At 41.6% G+C, this 22896-nt stretch overlaps 2 protein-coding genes across 7 annotated transcripts in view; both read right to left on the bottom strand.

Annotated features, from left to right (window-relative positions):
• The window catches only part of LOC311057836 (tripartite motif-containing protein 2-like), a 39765-nt gene extending 32411 nt beyond the window's left edge, over nt 1-7354 (bottom strand). For 2 of the 6 annotated variants that reach the window (XM_084074934.1, XM_084074935.1), the window contains exon 1: nt 3642-3832. In XM_084074934.1, the coding sequence (XP_083931060.1) occupies nt 3642-3731 (90 nt within the window). In that variant the 5' untranslated portion in view covers nt 3732-3832. Of the gene's footprint in view, nt 1-3641; nt 3833-7335 lie in introns of those variants that run through there. The other 4 variants (XM_084074938.1, XM_084074939.1, XM_084074940.1 and 1 more) reach the window with 3 other exon arrangements.
• A 4463-nt stretch (nt 7355-11817) lies between these two features.
• Nucleotides 11818-21912, bottom strand: LOC311057052 (uncharacterized protein). The gene is made up of 12 exons (XM_084073940.1): nt 21813-21912; nt 20138-20638; nt 19374-19435; nt 16948-17050; nt 16645-16730; nt 16295-16395; nt 15488-15558; nt 15144-15251; nt 14360-14430; nt 14138-14255; nt 13808-13972; nt 11818-13201 (listed from the first exon to the last, which is right to left on the bottom strand). The coding sequence occupies exons 2-12, from the start codon at nt 20606-20608 to the stop codon at nt 12017-12019; spliced, it is 2541 nt and encodes an 846-aa protein (XP_083930066.1). The 5' UTR covers nt 20609-20638; nt 21813-21912; the 3' UTR covers nt 11818-12016.
• Nucleotides 21913-22896: the final 984 nt, after the last annotated feature.

Raw genomic sequence — 22896 nt, 5'->3', positions numbered from 1 at the left:
AAATATTTATGTTAAATGTATTGATTTGGCCAACATAAATTATATTCAGATTATATTCATCATATATTTTGATAAACATTCTTCCGTGCCAATTATTTTACATTCTGAGATGTGAAAAATATTTGGAATATAGTTCTTCTCATTTTGGGATGGATGTGAGAAATGACATTGAGAACGCACGACATGAGTGAAGGAGAAATACATGGGATATGGAAGAAATCCCACCTTATGGTCAGTAGCGTCTCTAGTACTGAAAGGCTCCTGGGGGGCTTCTCTCTCTAAATATAACCTTCATGACATAATAGAATCGCTCAGATGATCCACTAAGGTTTTACCACATGACACTCTCCATCAGAGTAGAACACATACTGTACTATAATGGCTGAATGGATTTTGGAGAGCTGAATGCCAATGGCAAAAAATGCACAATCACGTAATTGTGCATAATATGCATGGTAATTTAACTTTGGAGAGTCCATTTGGTTCCATTTGTACACTCTTCGAAGCTAAATTAAAGAAAAGTAAAACTTTGGTAGAGCTTTGGGTTGTGTGGTTTAGTTTACATGATGAACTCCCTCCAAATATGGGTGCACGGTGAGATATCTTCAATAGTTGTTATGTTCATTAGAAATTGATCATTCAGACTTTCAGTCAGAACTCTGAATCTGGATGCAGAGTTTATTTCTAATTGAAACAGTAAAATCACCGGGAAGTTTCCTTTTTTATTTTTGTGGATGCGGGTATTCTAACGTTATACATCGTCAGAATCAGCTTTGCTTGCGTTTATTTCACCATGAAATGTACAGTAAGTCAATGGGGAGAATATTTTTTTTATTATCCGTTTCTAATCAGCAACTATACTGTATCTCCATCAGGAGCCAGCTGGTCAGGCCATTATAGAGTAGGTCATAGTTTGGTGAACATACAATGTCACCTGCACAACTACATCAGAGTCTGTGACGTCCAGGCCTGTTGATACCACTGTTACTGTCTCAATCTCCTCTGAAAGTGGAGTTTACACTTGATGTTTAAAGGTCCCGTGGACCTGTAAAAATGTTTTTACTGTGTGCCATGAGAGGCAGTGTGAGTTTAGACAGCAACATCTTCAGTGCTGTAAGTGATATATTTTTTGTTAAAACAAAAAGTTTACTGTTGAATAGTTAAAGCTCTATATTCTGATAGTAATCATTGTTTGTTCAGTGACAGGGATCTCTCCCTGTCTCTCCAGCTCTTTAGTAAACAGGGGGAAAAAATCTGTTTCAAAATGATTTGTTTCACGCGGCTATAGCTTAGTGGATAGAGAGGCCGTATGATAACCTGAAGGTCTCCGATTCACCTCCCAACTCCAGCCTATGTGTTGAAGTGTCCCTGGGAGTCTTCACTAATTTGTATTTGTTAAAGAGCTGGAGAGATGGAGAGACCCCCTACTGAACAATCGTAATATAGAGGTAATGAACAATTAACAATGTTGTTATTAGTTACAAAGCTATAGATTTCTGTGAGAGGCCCTAAGGCCCTAATATAACAAATTAGCCTTTTGCCTTTGCATAGCAAGATGCTGAGTGTTAATAAGACGGATCCACTGTATAAGCAAGGCAAAAAAACTTGGCTGACCAAGCATGGTGGAGGGAATTCTGTTCCCGTTACCCATGGCAACAAAACCAACCCCTGAGTTTATCGAATCTGTAAGGAGGTTTCACCACTGCCCCCATACACGCACGCGCGCACACACACACACACACACACACACACACACACACACACACACACACACACACACACACACACACACACACACACACACACACACACACACACACACACACACCTCTGAGGTTAAGAGTAGTAATTAACAGTGTTGGCTGACGATGCTAAATACCACCTTCAGGTCTAAAGGGCGAGAGAGACAAGCAGTTACATCACTCACAGACAGTGACAGGGGTGCTTGTGTGTGCCCGTGTGTGCCCGTGTGTGTGTGTGTGTGTGTGTGTGTGTGTGTGTGTGTGTGTGTGTGTGTGTGTGTGTGTGTGTGTGTGTGTGTGTGTGTGTGTGTGTGTGTGTGAAAGAGAGAGAGAGAGGGAGAGAGCGCAAGCAATTGTATTTTCAAATGCATTGTGTCGCTGTCTCCATTGATGGAACTAAAGAATCCTTTGTACAGAAGCTAAAGCCTGATACACGCCTCTTCGCTCAATGGTGTCGCTCACCGAAAATAGCTGTAGCTGATTTAGCTAATATTGATATTTTCTATTTTAGCAGAACAATTCAGTCACCCCCCACAGCCTTCTAATAATGCTAATATTCTAACACAGGAAGATAGGAGAGAGAAGCAGCCATGATAAATATGACAGATGAAAGTTGAACTGTAAGTGAGTGGGAGCTACTGTTAATGTGACTCTGAGACGGGTACATTTGTCACACTCAGTGTTAAATACACTGAGAATTTTACTGTGTAAACTTTCACTCCATTTACTTCCAGCCAGGGTTCCATTTACATCTCTCTGACGGGTCTTGCAGCCCCTGTTCATTTCCTAGCCCCTCCCCTCGCCTATTCTGGTGACATTCCACCCATACCAGCTGGACATTCCTCCAATACCACATCCCACACACATACACTGTCAAATTGTCAGTGTTCGTTTAACTCGGAGAGTGCACACATGTAACCATTTGCCATTTGGTTACATTTGTACACACACACACACACACACACACACACACACACACACACACACACACACACACACACACTAGTCAAGCCCCCCTGGACATGGACACTGCACTGTAAGATCCTGTGTTCATTTAAAGCTGCAATAAATGTTCTGTTCTCTCCCGACGAAGAGAGGTAATTGCAACCGTAACACCCGAGATTTCGAACTCTGGTCTCTAACGCGTGGGAAACCAAGCATCTACCGCTCAATCGAGAGGGAACCCCCGCTTGTCCAGGGCCGGGGTTTGGGCTTATGAGATTCAGACAGGGTTACTGGTCAACCAGTAGGTGTCCTACCTGAAGACCATGGCCCAAATGTATCAATGGAAGAGTAGAGAGACGGTCCAACCACTGCAGATGGGCTAGGCTAATATATTGTAGCCTACTACAATAAATAAAATGTTATTCCTTAAAATAAGATCTGGATTGCAGCTTTAACTCAATTAAATGGACCCTTTGGTTACGTGTGTATACACTCTCAGAGTTACACATTGATACATTAACACTAAGGATTTCATAGCCATCTCACCTGTTTGGGATTCAGTGGCCTGTGGTCTGTGTTTCATCAAATACGAGGAACACCCATCCTCCTCAATGTGTAAAAACGTCACATCATGGAGGCTCCAGGCCAAACAGGTGAACATGAGAGGTCATGGTCGAGTTTTCAAGTTTTACGTTGCACAACAAAGCAATCACAGGCCAGGCTGCAGTAACGATACACACAACACACTGGTAACACAACTGCAAGCGCACACATATAAGTGGATGGTAGGGAGACCAGGGGAGAGGAGAGGAGAGGAGAGAGAGAGAGAGAGAGAGACAGAGAGAGAGAGAGAGAGAGAGAGAGAGAGAGAGAGAGAGAGAGAGAGAGAGATGCTGGGATGGAGGATGGAGGCATGGTGGTGTCATACAGCGGCAGAGAGAGGGCTGTTCTCACCTGATGTTTCTGAGAGATGGAGGAGAGAGAGAGAGAGGAGCAATCAACTGTCAACGGGAAGCAGTCGATCTTCTCCGGAGGGAGAGACATCCAACAATAAAGGCCGACATCGCAATAAGAGCCAAGGGGAAATACCACAAACAGAAAGAGAGGGGCAGGAGAGACAAGCAGCAGTTCGACGTGTGAGTGTATGTGAGTGTGTCTGTGTGCGATCGTGATCGGGATGTTGAATGCACGTATGTGTGGAGAAAGAGAGGGAGGCAATGAGTGATCGAGGCATAGAGGGAGATTGTAATAAGCTGATTGGCTGGACTGAAAATGGGAGGGGGGGGATTGAAGTGACCAATAGCCAGACAGATGAGCAGAGAGAGACAAAGATGGCAACAAAGAGAGAATTTTCTATCGTTCCATTATTCCTCCCCTGACTCGCTCGCTCTCTCTCTCTCTCTCTCTCTCTCTCTCTCTCTCTCTCTCTCTCTCTCTCTCTCTCTCTCTCTCTCTCTCTCTCTCTCTCTCTCTGTGTGTGTGTGTGTGTGTGTGTGTGTGTGTGTGTGTGTGTGTGTGTGTGTGTGTGTGTGTGTGTGTGTGTGTGTGTGTGTGTGTGTGGTTGGGCATGTTGACAGAAGAGCGAATGAGAGAAGAACAAACTATCAGAAGAAGGATTAGCAATGCTTCTTATGAGACAATCAATTACTCTGTGTGACATCGAGAGGAAAAGAAAGCGGTCACACGGTGTGTGTGTGTGTGTGTGTGTGTGTGTGTGTGTGTGTGTGTGTGTGTGTGTGTGTGTGTGGAGTGATGGGAGTGAGGAAAGGAAAATGAGAGAATCCTGCTGGGAATTCCAATATTTGAAGGAGACAGAGTGACAAATGTGAAGCCTAAGGGAAAAGGAGGGGCAGGAAGAAGGAGATGGAATGATACAGAGAGACAGGGACAGAGGGAGAAAGGGAAGAGAGACACATAGGTGAATGGGGAACAGAAATGAGAGAGAGACACTGACAGGGGATGTAGACAGGCGTTCTGTGCCAGTATCATAGCATTTCTGTTACATATTGTGTTCTGTCACTCAGGACAAATGTAGTGTGTGAAAGATCAATGGCTGCACAAACCTAATTATACATAATGCAACAATATAGCCATAAACATACATGTTCATTTATTTATAAGCCTGTACATCTGTGTGTGTATGTGTGTGTGTGTGTGTGTGTGTGTGTGTGTGTGTGTGTGTGTGTGTGTGTGTGTGTGTGTGTGTGTGTGTGTGTGTGTGTGTGTGTGTGTGTGTGCACAAGAGAGAGAGAGACACAGAGAGAGAGAGAGAGTGCATGAACGTGGGGGTTGGGGGCTAGTTCATCTTGCTGGGATTCTACTGCGGGAGCACTATGTTGCCATGGATACTGCATCCATTGCAGCAGAACACACAGATGGCTGCTCTCTCTCTCTCTCTCCCTCCCTCCTCTGTACTTTCTATGTCTCTCCATCAACCACCTCCCCTTCTTCCCCTCAGACTCCCAGTGCCGCTAGCCTCTTAGCAGCAGCAGGAACACTCTACCCTGACCTGTGGATAAAAGAAGCTGCTGATGTCTGTGTGGGCTCACAGTAGCCTCCAGGTACAGACAGGCCTGTGACTCAGCACTTTTTCACCCCAGGTATGTATGTACTGTATGTATGTATGTATGTATGTATGTATGTATGTATGTATGTATGTACATATTATGTATGTATGTATGTATGTATGTATGTATGTATGTATGTATGTATGTATGTATGTATGTAATACATACATACTATGTATGTATGTATGTATGTATGTATGTATGTACGTACTATGTATGTATGTATGTATGTATGTATGTATGTATGTATGTATGTATGTATGTGCCCCTACAGGTAGGGCTATGGACCACAGACACAAGTACAGCTATGGACGCAACCGATACATTTTTCTCCCAATCAGAATCAATTATGTTCAGGCAAACGGAACAATGCATATATTTGTTTCCCCCACCAGAACATGTATGTCCCATCAGAGTGAAAATAATGATAAAATAGCATGTACAAGGTTAAGCTTATAGTGTTTTATCGTGCTAGCAGTAACATGTACTACTGTATGTATCTAGCTATCATTTCCTTCACCATTCTATGAAGGTATATGATTCCTGTTTCCAAATCACCCTTCAACAAAGCTTTTATTAGCTGTACTACTTACTCATTAAAGGAGCATTTCAACTGTCTACTTAACTGCGTCTTAGATGGATTTAAAAAAGAAGCTAAACTTCTGTGAATGCAGGCAAACGGTTATTAGTTGTGCTAGAATAGACAGCATACTGTGGGTTGGTGACACAGCTTTGCCTGCTGTGGCAGGAAGGTGGAGTTGGGTTCTTTCTGAGCTGGATATATCTGACTGCTTATTGTGTTGCAGGACAGGTCAGACGGACGAATAGTTGTAACTTATGTAAAATGTTGCTCCATATACACACTTTTTTTTAATCAAATACTATAATTGCAGAAACAAATAAGACTGACGGACGGACGGGCGGCTGGACGGACGGATCTTTATTGATCCCACAAGGGAAATTCAGTTGTCATGGGAGCACCGCAGTATCAAAGACAGGACAGATACAAAAAATACAAATACAAAATACAAAAATACATAACTAAGTATTTAAAAACGTACAGGGATTAGGAATACAGTATCAAAAACCAGTCTGAAATTTAGGGTCCTCGCTTGGCCCTCTGTACTGCGTGCATATGAGCTATTGACAGGTATAAATATAAATGTACATAAATGTATATATATTTCTATGAAAAACACACACACACACACACACACACACACACACACACACACACACACACACACACACACACACACACACAATACATATATATATATATATATATATATATATACAGTATATATATATATATATATATATATATATACTGTAAGTGTACTGTACAAACATTTAAGGACAAACTTAAGTGTCTTAAATGTTCCTAAGAAGAGTAAATCTGGACAGCCCAGAAAGGGAAATGATTAAATGACAAAGGGTTGAAATATTGACAGCCTCTCTATTGTATACACACAGGGAGCTGTCATCATAGTGACATTAATCCAGCAAGTCAATGTCACCTGCACTCATCAAACTGTCTCTCTGTCTGGTCACCATAGTGAACACCAGGCATCCTAATAATCAGTCATGCTAGTACCAGAGAACATAGCAGCAATAACTCATCTCAGAGACATTATTCTAATTTGCTGTGCAATACAGTTCATACATTTTCACGAATTCTCTTACGTGCACTGTATTTTTCAACAGTGCAACCCTAAATAATCCCCTGTCTTTCATTAACGAGTCGTTTTAAACTCCACCCCATCCACTAATATCAGTTAGAGTGCAGGTCGTTCAAATATAATATCAGTACTGGTTTAGAATATTCACCAGAGACAGTAAGGAAGGGAGAAAAAAAGACTGAACTAGTATATTTGTAGAGTGTAGTTTGTTAAACTATGCAATCAATAAATAAAATATGACAATATTGTTGTGAGATCAGCTTTAACAATTGAAAGGCTTAAATTAAATATTTCCCCATTCCACATGTGTTCCCGACTTCCCGTGTTCTCTCTCGCTCGCACGCACGCACGCACACACGCAGACAGACAGACACCTTCATACACATGTGCACAACTTACCCATCCATCTTGCTATGAGAAGGGTTGGTCAGGGGATTTTTCCAAATGTTCCTCTTGTTTCCTGATCGGGAAAACAGCTTGGATTAAAATACATTCGATCTGAACAGTCAAAAAACATACAACAGAAGATATTTGTGTGCTTTATTACATACTAGCAGCCAGGAAAGTAAACAGGTCTGAGCTGAATTAAAACCCAGATGTGATTATGTGCTACATGATGAACTAGCTGAATGAGCTATGTTCCCTCCTAATGGTGGAATAATCAACTAGTGTAATATATAGGTGTATCAGCACTGAAAGCTGAGGCTAGAAATGCAACAAGGGCATCGGAAGGCAGACCAAAATAAAATAACATAAGAACATTAAATAATTACAAATGAGCATGTGATGTTAAGAAAACTGACTGAATGGAATACTGTATCACTTTTCTAGAACGTTTCAGAGACCTAAATAGAATTTTGCCATGGGTCAAAGTCCTACAGTTAGTGGCCTTGTTTGGTGTAAAAGAAAGCAAAAAGACTTTGTGAAGGGAAAGGAAATTGGAGGTGAAACACTGCTCTCTTCCCCCATCTTGTGACTGACAATAGTAACACATAATAAACACCAAATAATGGAGATCTGTGAGTGCATGTTGGAACGTCAATGGTTATGTGTAATGGGGAGCCGAGTGGCTTCAGGTTTACATTCCACATCAACACTCCACCAGGCGCTGTGAAAAATTAGTGCACAGTCAATATTACCCAGGTAATCTGACATATTTAAGAAAATGTAACCCTGTCATGTTAAAGCAGCACTATGTAACTTTCCTCTTCTACCACAGATTTGAACACAGTTTCCTGCGCAAGTGTTGCCATTTTTACCATTGAGCTAATAGAGCCGACCTGCTTGCTCAGGGGATAAATTGAATCTTGACCATCAGGTCAAAATTTGTGTCAGATCCTGTGTCTGGGACATGACCTTTGACATGGTCTAAATGTCTCAATAGAAGAGCAGGGAGACTAAATACAACCACCCCAATGGTATAAGTTATTTTGTATAAACTCATCTTATTATCTAAGAAAACAGCTTAAAATTGAGGCAGACAGCTGTCTGTGGCTACAATACCAATACAATAAAATACAACAATACAGTGCAATACAATAATACAGCACAGACCTTTGGATGCACTTTGAAAACTAAACAACTGGTTTCCAGGGAGAGAGCAGTAATCTCTCTCGATATTTGTTACACTGAGCAGAGTAAAGTGCAGGCTTTGTGTCTTTTTTGGATAAAGGCTTAATGGTGTGTAAATGCTAATGAGAGAACAAATTCTCCCACAAAAGTCACACTTGGGAACAGGACTCCATGATGGTGTCAGTATTACTCGACAATTAATATCAATAAAGTTTATTATAAACATGATTATACTGAATATCTCAATGATATACTTAACAATATAATATATTTATCATCTTAACCCTTTTGTTATCATAATTTCTGGCATTATATCACAGCCTACTTTATTACAGTTCATTGTAATATTGAGATTATAAAATGGTGCCCAGCATTTAAACTCATGGTAAGTAAACATATTTATACGTTAGATCATCTCATCATACTTCTTTTATTACTGGGGGGGAAAAAGCTATAAAAATAATGAACTACTGTCAGAGAGCATCACGTTGCATCACAAGAGTGGCTTATTTACACAAGTCCTTTTTAACCTCAAATCCAATTGCAACACTCACAAACATAGCGTAATGTTATTACTTTCATGGTGTGTACACAGTTAAAGTGCAAACCACCACAGTCTTTAGACAATGTGATCTTGTGTCTGCCTTCTGAGAAACATTGGGATTGGATTTCAGAGCGGCTTGGTTTCACTCCTTCTCCACCGAGTTCCCAGAGTATGCGGTGCAGTAGTTTACAATTTAAGCTTCCAATTACATTGCATTAAACTGATACATTCCACAAAAACGTTATATTTATTTGTTGTCGAGTGACAAACAGATATTTCTGGTTACTTCTTTTAGATGTGAACAGCATTTGCTGTACTCATATTTAATATAAACAAATGAGAAAATAAAAAGAATACCGTGTCAGTTTCAGCCGGTAGTTCCGATTTAACAGTTATCCAGGGTCACCAACATACAGTCGGTCACTCTTTCTCTCCACTCTTGCTGTTTACAAACATCTTGCCCACAGTTTCTTTTATCTGTGTTCCCTCTCGTTTTCTGTAAATGTTAAGTCAATGGCTTCTTCCCCTCATCCCTGCCTCTCAGTCTCTGCTCTGTTTAAATGCACCCACACAATACAACTTTATTTCCCCTCGGCTCAGTACCAAGCCCCCCTCCACTTCATCCCACCCTCACCCACCACCCTTTTTCATGCCTCTCTGAGCTCAGTCTGACTCATCTTTCACTTGGACACACACACACACACACACACACACACACACACACACACACACACACACACACACGACTAATGTAGACCCAGAACCCAGACTTGCAAGAACTTGCCACTAATCTAAAATGGTAAAAATGCTATTATTTAGATGAGTGGAATCCAGTGGTATAAGGCAACTAAGTACATTTACTCAAGTACTGTACAATTGTGAGGCATTTTTACTTTACTGGAGTAGTTCAAATTTTCAGTACTTTTACTTCTACTCCACTACATCTCAGAGGCAAATATTATACCTTTACTATAATTATTTGAAAACTTTAGTTACTAGTTACTTTGTAGACTAGCTTTTGATTATTAGCCCTATATACATTTCGGCCATTTGAAAATAGCCGTTCTACAAGAGCTTGTAGATCTGCTATTGATTTGTATACACTTGAAAAGTTGTGAAATGGGACAGTCTGCATAATGAGTACTTTCTACTTTTGGTACTTTTAAAGTACTTTTTGATACCAATGCTTTTGTACTTTTACTGTTGAATTATGGACTTTTACTTGTAACAGAGTATTTCTACATTGCAGTATTGATACTTTTATTTAAGTCAAGAAATTGAGTACTTTTACCACCACTGGTCGAATCGACCTCATCATGTCCTCTGGAGTTGATTCTCATGAGACAGCACAGCACTGTGCAGCGCTCAGCATATGACCTGACCATCACAATGGCCTATATTGTGTTGTGACTCTCACTTTACTTCACATGTCCCACGTGACGCATGCCATTATATCTCGCCTGTCGCCTATGTGCAGTGCAAGTCTATGCTTTACATGGGATTCATTTATTTAATTTACATACACAATTATTTCACACTATTAGAATGAAATGTTTAATGAATAATCAAGACTGACCAGTGATTTCATGAGTTGTTCACTCATTCCTTCTCGATGATTCTTCTATTTCCAAACTTCCCCCTTTGCCAGCCTATTCATCGGACCCCGTCTTTTGAAATACAGACGTCAGCCATTGTCTCCACTGAACTGGCTGCCAAGAAGAAGGGATGGAGGGAGGGCTTGAACAGAACAGAGCAGCACTTAGAAAGGAGCCTATGTGGGGCAGTTCGTTCCAGAGTGTATGATTTCACTGCGACACCACCAGCCAAACGAACTGGTTGTAAACATACACCGTTACCCTAGCAACACAGCCTCTATCCTCTAACTGTCCTGAAGACTGAGCTAGAGGTTGACTCTGGTTGACCGTGAAAGGCTATAATCACAAAACAATACAGGACTACAGACAAACTACATGGACATACAGGTGGGACATACTGTATGGGGCAATCTGACATTTAGACAGTAGCCGCTCAGAGTCTACCGAGTCTACAATCTTTCATGAACGTGAAGTATAGCCTACAAAGTGCACAAACAATTGTGCACTTCTCAACACAAGCAAGAAATTTGTCACGCAGATAAACTGTGCCTAAACCCGGCTAGCCTAGACCCAACCTTAGCGCTAACCTCACAAACACTGTGACCAACCCTCACAGAAACGCCAAACCTAACCTCAAAAGTCAAAACCGTGTCGACCTGGGTGAAACACTGGTAAAAGAGAGTCTGCTTATTGTACCAGTAAGGTTATAGACCACCTAGGTAGGTTATGGCAAGCCATTTTAACATTTAATCGAACCACACTCCTCCGATCTGTAATTAAATCTACAACAATACATTTCTTCTAGTAAAAATGGTATTCTCACTAGTCATATATAAAGATATCAATAATAATAGAACTTGTATTTGAAGTATTCTCCTCATCAAAATTGTATTTACGATATATAGTTTAAATCCTTATAAGCGGTCGTTTTAACCCTTATAAGTGGCCGTTTTAACATTTAGCTAGACTGGGTATGTATTCTAGATTAATTTAATTCTTCCTGGTCAAAATTAACTTTTCAGATTATATCCACAATAACATTCAGTCGCTCGTTTTTTTTTCTTTTTTTACAATGATGAGGGCAGATAACATTATGGACCTTTTAAGGCAATAGTAAATTGCTATTTAGATCAATCATGGGAAACTATTTTAGTTTTTGAAGCAGTTTTGGAACAGACTTACATTTAAAGTGCTGAAAAACACACATTATGGTTCTAAAAGTTTAATAAAAATTATTCGTTACTAAAAGTATAAAAAAATTAAAATATTAAAACAGACGAAAATTATTTAAAAAACATGACAGGCCATAGACAAAAAAATGGAAAATAAAGACAAAAAAGACAAAAAGCAAATAACTCAAATAAAAAAACTAGCAGATTCCGGTCTTTATGTCTATACCGGTAGTTTTACTCCTGATCCGTGAACGTCTTAAAAACCCAAATAACCCAGAAGTACGCCCCTCTGGACAGCGAATCAAGGAAAATTCACCACCAGATTCAGAGGAACCCCTAGCTCCCTGCACCGCCAATGACTCCGATGAGGTTGTCTTTTGTATGCCTCTCTTGAAAAAGTCCCCCAGCCAGAAGCCTTGTCCCTTGTGGTCATCCAGGGAGACGGACCTTGGGACCGCACCTTGGGAGGTGACTCTCTGAGTTGGGCAATCAGGAAGAGAAGCAGACCCCTCAGATGCATTTCTGGAGGATGCTGGACCGTTTGGGTCAGGGAAACAGGGTGGATGATGGTCGCCTCCATCACCACCTTGTCCGACAGAGAGAGAGGTGAAGGTGGAGGCATGGCGAGAGGGAGTGGTGGTGGTGGTCGGGGTAGAGGTGGAGCATGGTGAGCCGGGATTCGGGGACAGCTGCCAAACTCCTTCATCCAAGTCGTCTCCGCTGGGCATAGACGGGAGGTTCTTGAGGCTGAGATTGCGTCTGTTGCGCTGCCGGGGAGTGTTCTTCCGGGGGCAGGAGAGGGGGCTGAGTATAGTCCAGGGGGAACCCGGGGTCCCGTTGCTACCGAGGTAGACCAAATTCCTGTTTCTGGGCTCCGGGGTACCTATGATGACAGGGGAAGCATCCACTCGGCGTGGGCTGTCTAGGTCTGTGTGGCTGCGGCGGTGGCAGACCACCTTGTGATTCACCGTGTGTATCTTCTCAGCTTCCTTCTTGTTTACCACAGCAGGCTTAGTCCGCTCTCGCACCGCATCTCCTCGCAGCTTGGGTTGTTTCTTCTCAGGGCTTCGCTCCTGGCCTCTGCCTGAGTCCTGCTCTGGTTCGTCGGTCGACATGTCCATCAGAGAGACGACCTCTGCGGAGGATCCTGCTACCTCTGCAGGGGATCCTGTGATCGGGGAAAGGGCACGTCTCCTGCTTTTGAACGTTCCCTCCCGAGAAGTAGAGAGGAAGCTGTGGAGGACCGAGTCCAAGCTGGAGGCTACCAAGGAAGACTGGGAATCGTCACTGGTTACAGATCGTAAGGAGCGACATCTTATGGACTTAGGAAAGCTCTCCTTCTGCTGGCGCCTGAGCTCTGCCGCCTCACGCACACGATTCTCCTGCAACAGAGGAAAGGGGGGGAGTTTGAAGTTAAAAGCAGTCAGTGTGTTTTCTTCATTTCGGGTAATTATTCATTCGACTATATTTATCCAGGGTAGGTTCACAAAGCCCTGCTTCCTACTCGTACAGATGCACACCTGGGAGCTTCCCAGTACAACCAAAGTCTTATACTGTTGGCCAATGAGCAGTTCCCCCAGAGCAGTTGGGGGTTAAGTGCCTTGCGCAAGGGCACTTCAAAAGTATTGTTTGGCGTTTTTCCTTTACTCGTTAGTTTAGTTTGTTTTGTTGTTCTGGTAGTCTATGGGAGTCTGGTGAGACGACGGGCACATAGTGCTCACCAGACTCTCCACTTTTGAGTTTGGCCAGCCCATCACTTTACTTTGTTTAGGACTTCAGTTAGGTTTCAGTTTTGTTTCACTATTACTTATGTTTGCTACGATATTCAGTATTTTGTGGTGTATAAAACTTAAAATACTTACAAAATACAAACAAGTGTGAGACCTGACTGTCCTTTTATTATGTTGTAGCCTTTTGGTGTGCGAGCCAAGTTGAAAGGGGCCGTAACAGCCACCACAGCCTATACATTGTAATGGCATCAGTCTCACCTTTATGGCCACATCAAACTTCCTGCAAAAGGAGCTGAAGATGGAGCAGCACTCCTCCAGTTTGAAGACAGAGGGGTCTTCACAGAAAAACTCTGCCACAGCACGACTCTGAGAGCAGAGCTCCTGGAGAGACAATTCCACATCCGACAGCTTAGCGTCAGCCCTCTGCAGAATAAAAACAGATAGTAGGAAGCATTTTAGCACACAAGGGGAAATCTAAATGTAATATTAAGCATAGCAGTTATTCTTGTTGTTTTCAATAAAATGTAAATCAATATGACTGAAAGATGGCCCGCTGTGTTTCAGACTTCTGAAAAAAAACATGCTCACCAAGATAAACAACTCAAGGTGTTCGAATAGACCAGGTTGTCTGCTGGCAAACAGTTTAACTTCCTTGATCTTCTGGACTTCTCTATGGAAGTCCATCTCAACCTCCTCTTTGGAACATCTACACAGTCACCAAGATAAACATTTAGGAAATGAAAAAGATCAAACATTTTCAAAATGAGTCAATGACAGACAGTCACAGTACGTACTGTATGTGTCACCCACCTTAATGCTTTTCCAATATGTTCAAGCTGGCTGGAAAATGTCAGCAACACAGGGTCGATGGCCTCTGCTTGCTGCAGGTTGAGACAAGATAAGCTGTCAGTTCCATGTCTGAGTTACCATCTAAAGCAACGGTCACACATCAGCTGCATCAGACGCGCCAGCTTCCCTGTTCACTTCCATCATATGGGAGAAAGGCGTTCTCCCGTTACGTTGAAAGTGCTGCAGTGCATGAAGTCCGTCACGTGCAAAGCGTCGGGTTCAACACTGGTGAATCTCGACTGCGCACCAACCAATGGCAATGGGACAGAAGCACCGTGCGTTGACCCCACTTGGCAGTGGGGTCCTTGGCACATTTGCGAACTACACACCGGAAAACCGGCACTCCTGCAGGCACTGCCTACAGCCCTGCAAGATAACAAGGGAAATAGATGCATCTCGGATTGGCTGGCGTTTCAGATGCGTTAACTACGACGTGTCTGACGCAGATGTGACCACAGCCTAAAAGGCATTTCATTTGGCTCATAGTGCCTTGACAACCACACATTAAAAAAAAAATAGGACTACAATAAGATATACATACAAGGCTTATACAGTATTAATGCAATAGTATCAATGCAATATACTTGAACAACATATATTCAAACTATTATAACTATATTCAAGACAGTGGATATTTGTCTTTCATCTTAATATTTAGTAGTAGGTGACATTAAAATAATGTATGATAATCACAGTGTGTGGTGAGGAGTGATTGGTACATCCAACATCCCCACACACTTCTCACCTTGGCAACAAAGTGCATCAGGTTCATGCCAGGTTTGTTGGCCTTTGTGTCCGCCAGCTTGAGCAGCGAGGTCATCCTGAAGCCCATGGCGTTGCCGCTGTTCGAACCCTGCACAATATACATTTGCGGTATTTGGCTGATAAACGTATTGAGTGACTAATCATAAGCAAGCAAAACCCTAGTAAATCCTCAGTCATTAAACTGAAAAAAGAATCACACATACTCATATTAATCATAATAATTTTGTCGATAATGAAATGGACCATTACAGGCAGAGGTTTGGGATTGATGATGGGTGGGATTGATAAAACTGTATAATTATGTACAGTAGGAAGAATACCCACAGAGTTCATGTAATTCCCAGCTTTCAACACCAGACGAATGACTGAGTGGAGATCATCGCAGTCTAACAGCTCTGGAGGGGAGAGAGAGACAGACAGACTAGGGTATGGTCGCAACCTTATGAGGGTTGAATGGTTTTGTGATACCTGAAATGGGCTATTGCGTTGTGGGCCCTGTGCTTTGGTAATTTATTAAACAATAAAATCTACAACCCACAGCAACTGTGAAGAGACCTGTCTAAATGAAGGCCATTAAGGCTTAAATGCAGCCGTTTCTAAACAAGTTTGTTTTTGGAATTATTTTCCACTTGCTAGTGGGTGAAGTCAAAACAGAACCACTACTTCAAAGACACCTGTAAGCCTAGGGCAGGGCCCCTGGCATCCTCCTCTCCATCCATGTCAATATGCAGATTATATAAGCAACAAAGACACAAATGTCACTGACAAATTCCTCGTATGTGCAAACATACCTGGCAATCAATCCAAACCAAATATATAGAACTGCCATTTTCTTTCATAACAATACAAACGCAGAAGAGGAAGTTATCAGTCCATGGGGGTCTCTGTAACGTGTTTCTTTGATATGAACATGTATTAGTTATGGTCTCCAGCCCTACATAGCAATAAGTGTCATCTGGTCACCCAGCATAGGTGGCTGTGAATCGCAGAAATAGGGTGCTTATGAACTTTACTCTGTATATCTATGTGGGAAAAGGAGGTTAACTGTCGGTGAACATTTGTTATTTTGCATAAAATTTCAAGCATAAGAATAACTCTTTGACCTGGTATTGTGTGATGCATGCATGTTACCATTAGCTGCCTTGGTCAACACTGCAATGGAGTTCTTCACCTCCTCCATGAGAGGAAAGAACTCCTCCCTCAGCACCATTGTCTTCAGCTGGTCCTCATAGCTAAAATATAACATACATCACCACACACCAATTAACTTTGGTTTGCTTAGACTCCCCAAGGTGGTGCTCCCCAAACAGCAATATAGGAATGGGCAATATGACTTCAAATCAATATCATGATTATTTCAAACTTTTGCCTCAATTCGATTTTTTAAATTATAGTGAAAATAGCCGATCTACAAGCTGCAATGCATCTCGTCTTTTTAGCTCATCTTAATTTAAAAGTAAACCACTCAAACCATGACTTACCGTGGCACTTTTACCAGCTCCACCATAAACTGATCGGCCTCAGGTAACTTGGCGAGATTTCCACTGTAGGACAGCAGCTGTTTCACCTGTACAATCACACAAACACTGGCTAATATGTTTTGTATTAACTCTCTCTCCCCACAATACATCAGGATGCGGCAAGTTGTGAGCTTTTAGATCTATTTTTGAACCATTTTCAAAAAGTGAAAGTGGTTAATTCTGTCTGTGGGATAGATAAATATTGAACCAATGACAAGTATTAAAGAAGGAAGATATAAATGAGAACTGTACAGTTGCAGCTACCTCATGGTCCTCTGGAAGCATTTTACACAGTTCTTTGAGTTTGCCTGAGCCAAAACGGAGCCAGTTCCCATGACGAATGTCTTCAACTAGTTCCTTGACTGGCCTGTAGAGGGAGAAACAGGACAATTGAAATATTAAGTAAGGTGGTAGGTGAGCCCTGATATGAATTCCTAAGACCTTAATCTGTCTGCTTGGTCCCATGTTTGATCTTTAGACTTCAAGATTGTGTTTTTGATCTACCTATCTATCAATCAGCCTCAAACATGGTGTGTGTGTCCCATGAGAAGTGAACCGAAAAAACGTGATTGTACAATATGTACAAAGACTATATCAGATATAGGATTATTGCACGGGTGGGCATGTATTCCCGGCTTGCATCGTTCCCGACTTGTGTGGCGCCCAAGTCAGCCGGCACCCACCGGTCTAATAAGAATAAATTAAAACAATTTAAATGGCTTTGTAATCCCTCCTCCTGACCCCTTATCTCTTCTGGTACAGTTTAAGTCTAATGACAGCAGAGAAGGAGGTGTTTGCAATGAAGCTCTACCTGATAAAACCACTCGAAGGCTGCCAATATCTTTTGATTAAATTTAAATATCAATGGCTTTTGATTACATTTAAATATGATTCAAGGTTGTTACACCGCTCTGTTGTTGACGGACATTGGAGAGGTGCATTTGGTATTCAAATTGAGGCCTGAAGCTGAAACCTAAAGTTAACATAATCAGCATGATAAGGCTCATAGGCTGTACATAAAGTGGAACACTAGGTGAAACACTTCATTTACACTGCATGCTACATTTAGTTTACAACGTCTCAAAATAATGTCCACTCCAGACCCAAGATCTCAACAACAGGAAAATCAAATGTAATGGTTGGATATAACATACACCGCAAAAACTTCTTAAAGTCCTTATACAGACTTTAAATGACCCAACAGTTCACAACCTGCACTATACACTAAAACATTTATAAAATAAAGACCAAGTTCTGACCTTGCTGTTCAGCACGTGAGATTATATTCCTTCTTTTTATCCTATCTTTGAAATAATAATAAAATGACTCATAAACAGAAGACTTATCTTTGAAATAATAATAAAATGACTCATAAACAGAAGACTTGTTGACTTTCTTTTGACTCACCTCATCATTTGAGGGAAGTTAAAAGGTAAATTTAATGTATTTGAATATGGCCCATAAGATAGTAGAGAGAAGTCAAACATAATTTCTGACTGACAATGTTTGGCATAAAGAACAGTGCTCCTCTCTCTGCTGCTGTAACTCAATTGGCAGAGATACTACTCACAGAGTTAAGTCCCATTCACCACACTTGCTCATGCTCCCCTGTGAGAAAATGTTTAGTATATATGGTACTATAAATGGTAAATGGTGCATTTATATAGTGAATTTCTCCAAAGTGCTTTAGTACTCTATTTAGGCCACTAAAGTTCAGTGTGCCTTCATTTGGGGTTGCGTAACCGTGACCCAAGGGGCTTTACCAGGCTACGTGACCCTAGCATCCCGGTTCTGTGTATGTTCTAATAGACATAACTCTAGTCCCAGATTTCCAGAAGGTGGCATGCCCGTTTCCTGTCCCGGTTCCTTTCCGCATAGCTTTGGTTTATTGGTGCTGCAGCAGGTTTGAACCGGAAACCGATATGACACCTTCAAGTGTTTAACGTTCAAATATGTGGAGCCAATCAAACGAAACGAAACTATGGGAAAATGAACCGGAACAAGAAAAAGGCATGCCACTTTCTGGAAAGGGAAACTCAGGGCAACAGTTATGTACAGAGCCTATTTTTGTGGAGGAGATTTGGTGTACAGGGGGGGGGGGGGGGGGGGGGAGTAGGGGAAAAGTACATAGGGTTTAGTGTTTAAGGTCAAAGAGAGCTAATGAGGCCCTGGTTCTTAATTGCAGAGTTTGTAAAAATACAGAGGCAAATTCCTTGTTGGCATTCCCTTTACTGGTGGTGAAAGCACAGATTGAAAAACATTGCCATGTTTTTGACAAACCAGATAGAAATAAGCTTAAAGCTGCAATCCAGAAACCAGATAGAAATAAGCTTAAAGCTGCAATCCAGAACTTATTTTAATTAATAAAATGTTATTTTTTTATAGAGTATAACTAGCACATGTATAACTACAATATAACTAGCACATCTGCAGTGGTTGAGGTAGTCTCCCTACTCTTCCATTGGTGTTGGGTAGGACACAGACACATCTCATAAGCACAATATCTCCCTGGACAAGCAGGGATTACCTCTTAAATGAGTAGTAGAAAATTAGGTCTTTCATGCGGGAGACCCAGGTTTGAATCCCAGGTGGGGCAAAAGTTATACAGATTGCAGTTTTAAAGTTAAGAAGTATGAGAGGAGAAAAAGGGGTTTCGATTTTGCAGCCTTCCAATCACAACACCCCATTACCTCTTGAATTGTTTCAGGAAGATCGTAAGATTCATACTCTTCTTAGAGTCAAGAATTGACACCTAGAGAGAAAGAGGAAACTGATTATTCCAGAAGGTCCAAAACTGTTCAAACAAGCAAACACCGGAGACACCTCCGTGTTCAGCATGACATCTAGCATTGACTATGGCTTTTTTAATGCCAAGGACCCCTTAGCTGAGAGAGAGCTGAACCAGGGACCCCCACTACATATTGTATAAACTTGTGTTGCAGATTAAACCTCCTTTCCATAGATTTCATAGACTATCATTGTAATGTGAATTCAAAACTCTTTCCCGAAATTAGACGATCGACAAGCACACAACGCCTCGCACTGCGAGGCGTTGTGAGCTTGTAGATCTTCTATTTTCGGCTAATGTTCCCCTCAGAAATTGAATAGGTATTCTAGGGTTGAAGTGGTTAAAAGAAAATCCATCACACAAAGATTTGGCGGACCCCCTGTAGTAACTCTGAGGGCCCACTAAGGGTCCCGGACCCCCTGTTGAAGACCCCTGGCCTACGGAGAAGCAACATATCAGGTGTCGTTTCATTTATGACTGAGCAAAACTTTGACCACTTCCTCGATGATGAATAGGTTTCTATCAGAACATCAAGAGATCAATTCCTGTTAGTCTTCCAGTTGTCTCCCCTCATCTAATGTGTTCCACTTGAGATTGCATATTCTCACAAGAAGCTTTACGGTCTAACCTTAGATTCTAGTCAAGTGAATGAAGCTCGCCAATCACCTGTGTCTGATGGGTTAACGGAGGCATGCCGTTGCGACCCAGACTGTGGGATTGGTGTTGTGGGGCCAGCCTGTTCTCAGCCAAGCTGAACAGCTCCTCCATGCTGCGGAAGTCAAGCACAAGATCCTTGTGCGACCGCTCGCACGTCCACACGTTCAACTTCCCCATGACGCTCTGGCGGGGGATGGCATCCCAGTTCACCTTCTTCATGGAATGGCGCTGGGCACCCCGAGTAAATCCAGGTGGTTGGGGTGGTGGGGGAGGTGGTGGTGGTGGTGGGGGAGGTGGAGGTGGTGGTGGTGCTCCAACACCACCACTACCACCAGGTGGAGGAAGTGGTGGAGCAGTGGGTGAGAAGATGTGGGAGGGTGGGGGACATGAAGCATGCTGCTCTGACACCTCCTGTGCGTTTGGATGGGGAGGAGGAGAATGGACGCCCAGGGGAGGAGGAAAAGCAGTTGTTCCTTCCATCAGCGTCACGTTGTGTCACAGAACTCAGACCTGAGGGGACATAAGGGACAGTTGAAAAGGTTATTTATTATTTTACAACCTCATAATTTATGAGCAACCTGAAACGCTGATCACACATTCAAAGCCAAATATAGTCTACTGTACCCTTTTTAACCCCTGCTGATTAAAAAGCTCCACAACACACACTGTTGCTGATTTTTTGATACAAATGGCAATTTCTAGTGTTTACAGGCCATGATGATTACGATTACAATTGTGCATAAAAAAGTGCAAACCTATTGATTCAAAGTCAAACCATTTCTATTTTAACTTTTTCAAGTCCAGAAGCCATGTTCTTAGGATAGCATACTATGCTAGCCATTATTCAAAGTGGATCTACATCATCCATCAATATTATTGATCAAGTTACAAACAATGTTACTAAGGAAATAACTCTCACAACAAATAATGTACTTAATGTAGTCTAATTAAAAGACTCAGGTCCAAACAAATGCTCAAGTTTAAAATGTTTACTGCAGTGTCAACAATTATTACAATTTTCCAATAAATATGTAATAAATATATGAGCACAACATAAGTTAAACAGTGAGCAAATTACAAAAGCGGCAACAAAATATAACTCCCAGATCACCCTACCTCCACGGTCAAATCAGGCAGCCTTGTAGTGAGCAGGTGAATGCCATTATTTACAGACACTGAGGCCACCAAAAAAAGGCATGGGTTTCCGAGGCTACCCACAGTGACACTCCCACCACCAAGGTGCCAATGCGGTGCCTACATCAATCACATACCAATAATCCAATCCAGTGCAGAAATACAAATATAATCCTCATTTGGCTCCTACACAATGTTAATATCTGGAGTTGCAATACCAACCCTTGATAGCCCATACATCCAAACATAAAAGTCCTGACTGTCAAACTCGCCAACATTTGCAGCTGTATGGAAAGCTTCTTTCTATCTGCTAAGTTTTTGTTTCATAAAAATCCACCGTAGACATATTATGAGATACTTTCTGTCAATAAATTCCTTGCAGGTGATTATTTTTCTAAGTGTTGGGGTTTGAACTTGACAACGTGCAAGAGTGGAAATAGAGGCTATATTCGTCAAACATTTCCATGCAAATGTAAACAGTGTCCAGACCACCAGGTGTTTAGGTGCAGATTTGTAATTTAGCCAACATTGAATGTTTTTTCATCCCTACCGACATTAGAAGGTACAAATAAATCCAGCGGACCACCAGCAGAGAGAGATGAGATGATAAGTTAAAACACAGCGACTTCAGGATGCAATGTCAATGAACCAACTAGGTGTAAGCTCGCGTCTTTCTGTAGGTGAGGACCAGCGTTGCCAGATATTGCTAGAGAAATAAGCAACCAGGTCTAGGAAAACAAGCCCAGAAGAAGCTACAATGTGCCGCATGAGACTTCTGTTTGAAAATAGCAGGTTTCTATAAGCTCACAACACGTCACGATGCGACGCGTTGTGAGCTTGTAGGTCTGCTATTTTCAAAAAATCTTGCAATAAAATGTGGAATATTTGGAATATTGGAACATTAAACAACACAAATGCTCCCCTGGCCTGGGCACAAACTATTTTCATGAAAATATTTGAAAACCACTGGTTTGAATAATAATTAAAAGATTCGTAAGCAAGCCTAAATAAGCAAGTACACGTTAAGAAACAAGCCCCCCCAAAAAAACGCAACCCGAAACTAACCAATATTTACACAGCAACTTTACAGAAAAAGAAGCCCAAAGTCCCTATAATAAGCCGACATGGCAACACTGCTGAGGACGGCTCTGCTACCGTAACACACGCCCTACTCACATCTTTTACTTTTTTGAAAGTGAAGGGGGAAAAAAAGTATCAATATTGCAATGTAGAAATTCTACATTTTACAAGTAAACGTCCGGAATTCAAAATGTACTTGAGTAAAAGTACAAAAGTATTGGTATCAAAATGTACTTAAAACACCAAAAGTAGAAATTACTCATTATGCAGAATGTCCCGCTTCACAAGTTTTGAAATGTATAAAATGTAAAAGGAACCTTTTGAATATAGCAAATCTACAAGCTCACAATGTTTCTCATCTTGAAGAATTAATTGTGAGAGATTTTCAAATGGCCGAACAGTAATGGCCTCTTCCATGCAGACTAATTATAACTATAGGATTGTTGATATTTGTCTATTTTGCGTTTTATTATTCTATATTACGATTTTACTTTTCCAGCTTATCTTGTCATATTTTTTCCACATGCTTGCCTTGAAGATTAGTACAATAAGGT

Source organism: Gymnoscopelus microlampas, assembly GCF_963454915.1.
Source record: "Gymnoscopelus microlampas genome assembly, chromosome: 12".
NCBI lineage: Eukaryota > Metazoa > Chordata > Actinopteri > Myctophiformes > Myctophidae > Gymnoscopelus > Gymnoscopelus microlampas.
Note: the sequence above shows the minus strand (reverse complement) of the source record. Positions and strands in the feature narration are given on the sequence as shown.